The sequence below is a fragment of the Salvelinus fontinalis genome, chromosome 1 (assembly GCF_029448725.1).
Source record: "Salvelinus fontinalis isolate EN_2023a chromosome 1, ASM2944872v1, whole genome shotgun sequence".
Taxonomy (NCBI): domain Eukaryota; kingdom Metazoa; phylum Chordata; class Actinopteri; order Salmoniformes; family Salmonidae; genus Salvelinus; species Salvelinus fontinalis.
The window spans coordinates 79,473,798-79,484,881 of record NC_074665.1 but is presented as its reverse complement, the minus strand read 5'-3'; the positions used below and the strand labels follow the sequence as shown (position 1 = coordinate 79,484,881).

Here is an 11,084-nt window from a genome sequence, read left to right as displayed (position 1 = left end):
ACACTCACTACAACAACAACAGACACACTCACTACAACAACAACAGACACAACAGCATTCCAAACAGCTCCAGCAACAACAGACACAGCAGATGCAGCAGCAGAAGACTTCGGCCCTGTTGTTATTCCAGCAACAGCAGCAGCTGATCATCCAGCAGACTCAGCAGAAACAGCTCCAGCTGCAGGCCAAACAGCTGCAGGCCAAACAGCTGCAGGCCAAACAGCTGCAGGCCAAACAGCTGCAGGCCAAACAGCTGCAGGCCAAACAGCTGCAGGACCAACAGCTGCAGGACCAACAGCTGCAGGACCAACAGCTGCAGGACCAACAGCTGCAGGACCAACAGCTGCAGGACCAACAGCTGCAGGACCAACAGCTGCAGGCCAAACAGCTGCAGGACCAACAGCTGCAGGACAAACAGCTGCAGGACCAACAGTTGCAGGACCAACAGCTGCAGGACCAACAGTTGCAAGTACTGCAGAGGACGCAGCAGAGACAGCAGCAGAACAAACAACCGAGTCAGACAGTCACACCACAACAGGTACATTCAATCATTACAGCTCTCGATTGTACAGTCTGTAGATTTACAGTATAGTAATACACGCCGCCACACATCAGGTCCATATTTTATATTTAACGGAATTAACTTGTCTGAAACCTGAAGACTTCAGCTCAACAGGCAATCAGTCTGGCAAGCGGGAGACACAGGTTTCAAACCTAGTCGAACCTAGTCTTCCCCTTCTCTGTTGGGTTATTATCATTGGCTCGTGTCTGGGCCCTGTGTTTGAATATGCCTCTTTCCTACTCTATTCTCTTCAGGTCACTCCAGTCTTCATCAGCCAACAGAATGGCACCCAGGTCCCCGCCCAGACCTTCTCATTGGACCTCCTCAAGTCGGGCACCACGCCCACCCTGGTCACCGACAGCAATGGCAACCACTACCTGATAGCACTGACCAATAACAGTGCAGAGGGCCAAAACGGCGTGACCTCATTGGGCAAAACCAGTGGATCGCAACGCATCACACTGCAGGTACAGTTACACTGTAAATCTGCTATTAAGTGTTACAAGTCTCTATGTTGGTGAAATGATTGTGTAAGATGGTATCACAGTGCAGTAAAGTTGCCCTTTTTACTCTAGCGATTGCAGTCAACTTCAAGCAAGCTCCCCAGCCAATTGCCAGCTGAGATACTGAGCCCCGATACCCAATCAAAACAACAGTTACAACCAGGCCCTGTCACCCAGTTTATCAAAAAGGTATTAAAATGACAAAACATTGTGACCGAAACAAGGTTGTCTCTCACACACACAATATTAGCGGTCACCGTCTGTAAAAAAGGATAGGGGGTAACCTGTCCCTCTGAGGACTAAAGTAGTTTGCTGCGTTGGATGCTGTATGGATGCTGTATTGACTGACTTGTCACACCACTGTCAACCAACACACTAGAGATCTTTAGGGTTCTTTAATGGGTAACTGTAGGTAGTGGTTCTACAAGGTAGAAAATATATTTTTAACCTTTTATTTAACTAGGAAAGTCAGTTAAGAACAAATTCTTATTTACCATGACAGCCTACCCCGACCAAACCCTAACCAGGACGACGCTGGGCCAATTGTGCGCCGCACTATGGGACTCCTAATCAAGGCCATTGGTATAAAATACAGCCTGGAATCGAACCAGGGTCTGTAGTGACGCCTCTAGCACTGAGATGCAGTGCCTTAGACCGCTGTGTCACTCGGGACCTTATACATATTATTGTGTACTATAATAGGTTATGTATGGCTATACACAGATGGACCTGAAATATACATACAATATAATCTAAGATATATATTACCATACAGTATACAATACTAATACCATAATACAACTCTAATAAGTTGCCACATTTACAAGCAGGCTGTACAATACAACAAACTGCATTGAGTAAATGCAATAATAACAGGACATATATTCTTGTATCTCAATCATAAACATAACTGCAATGCAATGAGTGTGTGAACCATAGAAAATAGTTAGCCTGGCTAACTAGCTAGTAGCATCGCCATTGCGAGCAGCATATAGTGTGATAAAACATCACATATTACTCACTATTAGATGCGCGCACAAATAACGTTAAACATGGTGCAACTTGTCGTCTTGTTGCTTCTGTGGCGAACTCACAAACTGCCTGTCTTCAACGCAACTCACTGATGGGGCGGGATTTACAATTAGCAGGCTAAAGAGAAAGTCTCTGATTGGATAGAAAATTAGGGGTGACTGAGGAGCTGTCGGGCATTCTAACTAAAGGGACTAGGGGTGCGTAGGGAAATACTCAATATGAATGAGTGGCCGTGTTAACACCTTCTTAAAATGATAACAAAAATCAAGACTGGCCTTATTTAATTTCCTCTTCTTCCCCCTCTCGTTCTGGAACAGAAGGCGGGTCTACATCTGGAAACAAATGGCATAACCAATGGGGTGCCAGAGCCCACTCAGTCTGTCTCCGCCCCGCTCAATCTCGATCCTTTCTTTGGCGAGGTGTCCAACTTGTCTGAAAGCCAAAGCACCTCTTCCCTTTCCCTCAAGGTAAGATATATTCTGCAATGATCATTCATGGCATGTCAACGTCATCTCATATTTGATTTTTCATTAGTCTCCATGTTTTTATTCTTTCCCCTTCCCCCATCCTTTCTTTATTCTCTGCTTCCACCCTTTCAGAGAGAAGTGTGTCCGACTTTTGACCGGCACACTTTGTTCACCCCTCCCTCTCCTGAACAGACCTCTTTCTCCTTCACTCAACGCCCCAAAGTATGTCCTTCACTCCTCCCATCTCCCTCTGCTCATGTTTATTCATGTCTTTTCTCTTTTCTTCTCTTACATACTCTTATCTCTTCTCTCGTTTTCTCTGTCCATTTGTATCGGTCGGTCTCGAATCAAATTTGCTCAAAATATTTTGGTAATTTTATAGTACTGTACATGTTTGGCGATTTTGTGTAAACAACCATGAGTACTGTAAACTGTTCAAAATATATGTCCTCTTCTCCCAGGAGAATAGGCTGAGCAGTCAACAGATGGATGATCTGTTTGACATCCTCTTGAAGAGTGGCGGTAAGAGAACATAGCAGCACACACAACATAACACTCACATATACAGCACCAGTAAAACATTTGGACACACCTACTCATTCAAGGGTTTTTCTGAATTTTTCACTCTTTTCTACATTGTAGAATAATAGTGAAGACATCAAAACTTTGAAATAACACATATGGAATCATGTAGTAACCCAATTTTTTTTTTTTCAAATCAAAATATATTTTTCAAATATTTCAGACCCTTTGACTTGATGTCAGCTTTGCACACTCTTGGCATTCTCTCAACCAGCTTCATGAGGTAGTCACTTAGAATGCATTTCAATGTAACAGGTGTTTGAGCCAATCAGTTGTTGTGACAAGGTAGTGGTGGTATACAGAAGATAGCCCTATTTGGTAGAAGACCAAGTCCATATTATGGCAAGAACAGCTAAAATAAGCAAAGAGAAATGACAGTCTATCATTACTTTAAGACATGAAGGTCAGTCAATCCAAAAAATGTCAATAAGTTTGAACGTTTCTTCAAGTGCAGTCATAAAAACCATCAAGCACTTTGATGAAACTGGCTCTCATGAGGACCACCACAGGAAAGGAAGACCCAGAGTTACCTCTGCTGCAGAGTATAAGTTCATTAGAGTTACCAGCCTCAGAAATTGCAACCCAAATAAATGCTTCACAGAGTTCAAGTAACAGACACATCTCAACATCAACTGTTCAGAGTAGACTGCGTGAATCAGGGCTTCATGGTCAAATTGCTGCAAAGAAACCACTACTAAAGGACACCAACAAGAAGAGACTTGATTGGGCCAGGGAACACGAGCAATGGACATTAGATCGGTTGAAATCTGTCCTTTGGTCTAATGAGTTCAAATTAGCATTCTTTTTTGTTGTTGTTCCAACCGCAATGTCTTTGTGAGACGCAGAGTAGGTGAACGGATGATCTCTTTGCTGGTGACACTGTCTGATTTATTTCGAATTCAAGGCACACTTAACCAGCATGGCTACTACAGCATTCTGCAGCAATACGCCATCCCATCTGGTTTGTGCTTAGTGGGACTATCATTTTTTTTTTCAACAGGACGATAACCCAACACACCTCCAGGCTGTGTAAAGGCTATTTGACCAATAAGGAGAGGGGTGGAGTTCCGCATCAGATGACCTGGCCTCCACAATCAACCTACCTCAACCCAATTGAGATGGTTTGGGATGAGTTGGACCACAGAGTGAAGGAACAGCAGCCAACAACTGCTCAGCATATGTGGGAACTCCTTCAAGGCTGTTGGAAAAGCATTCCAGGTGAAGCTGGTTGAGAGAATGCCAAGAGTGTGCAAAGCTGTCATCAAGGCAAAGGGTGGCTGTTTGAAGAATATAAAATATATTTTGATTTGTTTAAAACATTCTTGTTTACTACATGATTCCATATGTGTTATTCATGGTGTTGATGTCTTCACTATTTTTCTACAATGTAGAAAATAGTACAAATAAAGAAAAACCCTTGAATGAGTAGGTGTGTCTAAACCTTTGACTGGTACTGCATATCTTCATGTCTCACTGCCAGTACATGAGCAAACCCATTTGTTTTGATCATTGTTAATATTAATGCTTTTTATTTTTTCATCCCCAACCAGAAATCTCCGGATTCCGAGCCAACCCAGACTCTTCCCTGGCCCAAAACCACTCCGACCCCCCCACCCCTCCCTCGTCCCCTCTCCACATCTCGCCGTCCACCACCCCTCCGGAGTCCTCCCTGCCCGCTGTGCCTTCCCAGCAGCCCTCGCCATCACCCTGCACAGGAAGTGGTCGTCTGGAGGACTTCCTAGAGAGCACCACGGGCACGCCCCTCCTGGGGGTGGAGCCTGATGGCGGTCTGACTTTGATTGACGACCTCCATAGCCAAATGCTGAGCACCCCCAGCATCCTGGACCATCCCCCCTCCCCGGTGGACATGGACACTAGCGACCTGGGCTTCTCCACCCACCCGGCAGGGCTTGACTTCGGGGACCCAGCCCTGGACAGCATGGACTGGCTGGACATCTCTATGGGTGGTGGAGGTGGGAGGACGAGTCTCGCCCCTCTCGGCCCCCACACGCCCCCCAGTGTGTTCTCAGCGGACTTCCTGGACAGCTCGGACCTCACTCTGCACTGGGACTCCTGTTTGTAGCTCTTACGGAGTGAGGAGTACGCATACTGTGTACAGGCTCTCTCTGTCTTATTCGCTAAACAGGTCCACCACTCTGGACGTACACTGAGACGGGGAGTCTTGTCCTGCGTTCACTCTGCCCTCTCGTCATGTTTGGACAGGCTAGAGAGCAAAACTGACTTTAGATCAGAGGCAGTGTGTGAAGGGAATAGTGTGGAGTTTGGTCACGCTCTGACACATCCTTCTGGTGACAAAGGGTAACACATGTGAAAGGCAGCCCCGATGAGTCAGTGGTGCCTCTAACTTTGCACTTATGCTGAGACTGTTGATTCGTGAAAAGTTGTAATGAACACATCTCATTGGTGGAAACCTACTAATGAATCAAACCTCATTGGTGCAAACCAGGGGTGCGTTCAGTACGAAAGAATGGTGTTAAGTTTTCTCCATCAAATCATTTATCTCAACGAAAACTGTACTCCACTAAATGGCCAGTTGAAGAACAGTGTGATTATGGTGGCCCAGAGGGAGATTGTAAATGGTGTGTGCTGCATGAGTTTTACGATTTTAAATGGTCACACCCATATTGGTCATGCCACACCCACCAAACGAGAGCAAACACACCTCAAAGACTTTTGATGAACGGTACACACCGTTTTGGGGAAGCGTGTCATTCAGTACAAACTGTCACGCAACGTTAAATTGAACGCACCCAAGTTGATGAAATGAACCTCATTGGAGGAGGCAGTTACTGGAGGTGTTTGCTAGACGACTATGCATTTCTGTATATGAGGTGTGTATTATCGATTATTCATATTTTTCTTCCCGGTTGCTTAGAATAACAGGTAGGGTATAAAGGGGTCTCAGCTTCCCAAAAACATTTTTATGGAAAAAAAAAATATATATATATATATATATATATATATATATATATATATATATATATATATATATATATAAAAATGAAAACTTGAATGCGTCTTTGTTTTATTTTTTAGAAACCTTTTACACTGTAAATAATTTGGTGACTGTATTTTTATTTTAGCAAGGAGTCCCATTGAGACTAAGGCCTCTTTTTCAAGGGAGCCGCGCTTGAACAGAATGTATAACTCTTCAGCTGCTATACGTGCAGCTGAACACACCATTGGGTGCACACTGCCTACCCAACAGGACACCTACAACTCCAAGTGTTGCAGGAAGTCCAAGAGGATCATCAGGGACCCCAGGCACGCCCTGTTCTCCCCACTTCATACACTCAGACACGGGCTTCACAGGAGCATCATGGCAAAAACGGAGACTGGCTAATAGTTTCTACCCTCTGGCTAATAGTTTCTACACTCAGACCATAAGGCTGCTGAATAGCCACCACTAGTCAGTTAGCTCCCCTGTTATTCCCCCTATGGACTTTCTCTGCTCCCACCTCAATGACAGTCATCACTGTTGCAGTTAATATGTATATTATTACAATTTATTGTTTTTAATTTCACTTGGTCCCCAGACCCCCTCAATGGTCATTCTCCCCCTACCCCCTCAACAGTTCTTACTATGCCTCCACCCCAATGGACATTTACTTATTCATCACTGCCAGTTATGATGTGTATATAGTCCTATTTTGGTTTATTTTTTATTACCATTTTCATTCTTTTATTAAACGTAGTCCTGAATGTTGGAGCTCGAAGCCTAAGTTTTTCACTGTACCCTGCAATCACACCTGCAACCCTGTACATGTGAATATCAGTTCTACCAAATCTCCATCAACATGTTAAATGTGCAACCAGAGGGGAAACAAATCTAGATCACCTGTACTCCACACACAGAGACGCCTACAAAGCTCCCTCGCCCTCCATTTGGTAAATCCGTCCACAACTCTATCCTCCTGATTCCTGCTTACAAGCAAAAATTAAAGCAGGAAGCACCAGTGACTCGGTCTATAAAAAAGTGGTCAGATGAAGCAGATGCTAAACTACAGGACTGTTTTGCTATCACAGACTGGAACATGTTCCGGGATTCTTCCGATGGCATTGAGGAGTATACCTCATCAGTCACTGGTTTATCAATAAGTGCATCGAGGACGTCGTCCCCACAGTGACTGTATGTACATACCCCAACCAGAAGCCATGGATTACAGGCAACATTCACACTGAGCTAAAGGGTAGAGCTGCTGCTTTCATGTTGCGGGACTCTAACCCGGAAGCTTATAAGAAATCCTGCTTATGCCCTGCAACGAACCATCAAACGGGCAAAGCGTCAATACAGAGCTAAGATTGAATCATACTACACCGGCTCTGACGCTTGTCTTATGTGGCAGGGCTTGCAAACTATTTACAGACTACAAAGGGAAGCACAGCCACGAGCTGCCCAGTGACACGAGCCTACCAGACGAGCTAAATTATTCTATGCTCGCTTCGAGGCAAGCAACATTAAGGCATGCATGAGAGCATCAACTGTTCCGGACGACTTTGTGATCACGCTCTCCGTAGCCAACGTGAGTAAGACCTTTAAACAGGTCAACATACACAAGGCTGCGGGGCCAGATGGATTACCAGGACGTGTTCTCCAGGCATGTGCTGACCAACTGGCAGGTGTCTTCACTGACATTTTCAACATGTCCCTGATTGAGTCTGTAATACCAACATGTTTCAAGCAGACCACCATAGTCCCTGTGCACAAGAACACAAAGGCAACCTTCCTAAATGACTACAGACCCGTAGCACTCATGTCCGTAGCCATGAAGTGCTTTGAAAGATTGGTAATGGCTCACATCAACACCATTATCCCAGAAACCCTAGACACACTCCAATTTGCATACCGCCCAAACAGATCCACAGATGATGCAATCTCTATTGCACTCCACATTGCCCTTTCCCACCTGGACAAAAGGAACACTTATGTGGGAATGCAGTTCATTGACTACAGCTCTACAGCCTATAGGGAGGAGGTCAAAGACCTGGCCGGGTGGTGCCAGAATAACAATCATCCCTCAACGTAACCAAGACTAAGGAGATGATTGTGGATTACAGGAAAAGGAGGACCGAGCACGCCCCCATTCTTCTCATCGACGGGGTGGTGGAGCAGGTTGAGAGCTTCAAGTTCCATGGTGTCCACATCAACAACAAACTAACATGGTCCAAACACGCCAAGACAGTCGTGAAGAGGGCACGACAAAGCCTCTCAGGAAACTAAAAAGATTTGGCATTGGTCCTGAGAGCCTCAAAAGATTCTACAGCTGCAACATCGAGAGCATCTTGACTGGTTGCATCACTGGCTGATACAGCAACTGCTTGGCCTCTGACCGCAAGGCACTACAGAGGGTAGTGCGTACGGCCCAGTACATCACTGGGGCTAAGCTGCCTGCCATCCAGGACCTCTACACCAGGCGGTGTCAGAGGAAGGCCCTAAAAATTGTCAAAGACCCTAGCTACCCCAGTCATAGACTGTTCTCTCTGCTACCGCATGGCAAGCGGTACCGGAGTGCCAAGTCTAGGACAAAAAGGCTTCTCAACTATTTGCATTGTGTGCCCCCCCCAACCCCTCTTTTACGCTGCTGCTACTCTCTGTTTATCATATATGCATAGTCACTTTAACTATACATTCATAAACATACTACCTCATTTGGGCCAACCAACCAGTGCTCTCGCACATTGGCTAACCAGGCTATCTGCATTGTGTCCTGCCACCCACCACCCGCCAACCCCTCTTTTACGCTACTGCTACTTTCTGTTCATCATATATGCATAGTCACTTTAACCATATCTACATGTGCATACTACCTCAATCAGCCTGACTAACCGGTGTCTGCATGTAGCCTCGCAACTTTTATAGCCTCGCTACTGCATATAGCCTGTCTTTTTACTGTTGTTTTATTTCTTAACTTTCCTATTGTTCACCTAATACCTTTTTTGCAGTATTGGTTAGAGCCTGTAAGTAAGCATTTCACTGTGAGGTCTACACCTGTTGTATTCAGCGCACGTGACAATCTTTGATTTGATATTAAACACTGAATCTGAATCTAACTTGGTACAGTATCTGTGGTACTGGATATGGCCACTGGATGGCGACATTATCATTGAAAAATACCACCCTCAGATCATCTGCGCTTGTCTGTCTTTTTTATTTATTGAAACTATGCACACTCACTTTCACACTCATTCGCTCCCTAACTATTCTTCTATTTTGCTGTCAGTAATTCACTCACCCTCTAACTTGTTTCCATCCCCCTCTCTCTTACATAAAGCCATACAGTTTCTGTTCATGACACATTTATTCTAGCCTAAAATAGCAGGGTTAATTAGAAATGTAGTCACGGGTTCAGGGTAGACAAGAGGAACAGGAGTGGGGTTTTGAGGCTCCTATATCAGTCTGATATGTTGGCGTATGTCCCAAATAGCACCCTATTCCCGATACAGTCCACTACTTTTTACCAGATCCCAATACGCTCGGGTCAGAAGTAGTGCACTCTATAGGGAGCCATTTTAGATGTACCCTGGTATCCTTACCTTGACTCCTCCTAAATGAAATACATCTCCCTCTAATCTCTTCAGTTAGTTTGGGTGCGCGTCATTTTGTTTTGTCATTTCACCTTTTTTACTTGCTCTCCTTACAGGGTTTATGGGGTTTCAGTGTGCATTCTAGACCCTCCCTCTCTACACACGCATGCTGCAGACATTGCTAATAAATTGCATCACCCTTCTGTTTCAGTACACGCACACAACACATGCAATTTGCGATGATGGTATGTTTTAACAATGATCTTAAGAATATTTTGGGAGGCCCAGAATGATACCCACATCCTGTAAAAACTACCATTTTTTTTTTGAATATTTAAAACATACAATATACTTGCAGTGAAGCCGCTCAACAACTACATCATATTAGTCATCAAACAGCCTCCCATCCAGAGAGACACACAGAAGCAACCAGGGTCAACGTCTTGCTCAAGGGCACGTCGACAGATCTCCACAAGGTCAAAAACGGGGACCTGAACCAGCGATCCATCAGCCACCGATCCAAGCTCCCAACCACCAGGCCTCCAGCCCTCTGAGACCCCCCCCCCCCACACTGCTCCCCAAGAGCTGCCCCTCAACCATCAGAGAACCCCTCTCCACAGTCCACAAGAAAAAAAAAGATATACACTGCTCAAAAAAATAAAGGGAACACTAAAATAACACATCCTAGATCTGAATGAATGAAATATTCTTATTAAATACTTTTTTCTTTACATAGTTGAATGTGCTGACAACAAAATCACACAATAATTATCAATGGAATCAAATTGATCAACCCATGGAGGTCTGGATTTGGAGTCACACTCAAAATTAAAGTGGAAAACCACACTACAAGCTGATCCAACTTTGATGTAATGTCCTTAAAACAAGTCAAAATGAGGCTCAGTAGTGTGTGTGGCCTCCACGTGCCTGTATGACCTCCCTACAACGCCTGGGCATGCTCCTGATGAGGTGGCGGATGGTCTCCTGAGGGATCTCCTCCCAGACCTGGACTAAAGCATCCGCCAACTCCTGGACAGTCTGTGGTGCAACGTGGCGTTGGTGGACGGAGCGAGACATGATGTCCCAGATGTGCTCAATTGGATTCAGGTCTGGGGAACGGGCGGGCCAGTCCATAGCATCAATGCCTTCCTCTTGCAGGAACTGCTGACACACTCCAGCCACATGAGGTCTAGCATTGTCTTGCGTTAGGAGGAACCCAGGGCCAACCGCACCAGCATATGGTCTCACAAAGGGTCTGAGGATCTCATCTCGGTACCTAATGGCAGTCAGGCTACCTCTGGCGAGCACATGGAGGGCTGTGCGGCCCCCAAAGAAATGCCACCACACACCATGACTGACCCACCGCCAAACCAGTCATGTTGGAGGATGTTT

At 45.3% G+C, this 11,084-nt stretch overlaps 1 protein-coding gene across 10 annotated transcripts in view; it reads left to right on the top strand.

The window, feature by feature from the left end:
* Positions 1-9,218, top strand: part of LOC129862462 (myocardin-related transcription factor A-like) — a 105,646-nt gene extending 96,428 nt beyond the window's left edge. For 7 of the 10 annotated variants that reach the window (XM_055934225.1, XM_055934217.1, XM_055934167.1 and 4 more), the window contains 7 exons: positions 1-538; positions 817-1,029; positions 1,138-1,254; positions 2,415-2,564; positions 2,697-2,786; positions 3,026-3,086; positions 4,697-9,218. The exon at positions 1-538 is cut by the window's left edge and continues 1,151 nt beyond it. In XM_055934225.1, coding sequence (XP_055790200.1) covers positions 1-538; positions 817-1,029; positions 1,138-1,254; positions 2,415-2,564; positions 2,697-2,786; positions 3,026-3,086; positions 4,697-5,229 — 1,702 coding nt within the window. In that variant the 3' untranslated portion in view covers positions 5,230-9,218. Of the gene's footprint in view, positions 539-816; positions 1,030-1,137; positions 1,255-2,414; positions 2,565-2,696; positions 2,787-3,025; positions 3,087-4,146; positions 4,359-4,696 lie in introns of those variants that run through there. The other 3 variants (XM_055934233.1, XM_055934184.1, XM_055934242.1) reach the window with 3 other exon arrangements.
* The last annotated feature ends 1,866 nt before the right edge of the window (positions 9,219-11,084 follow it).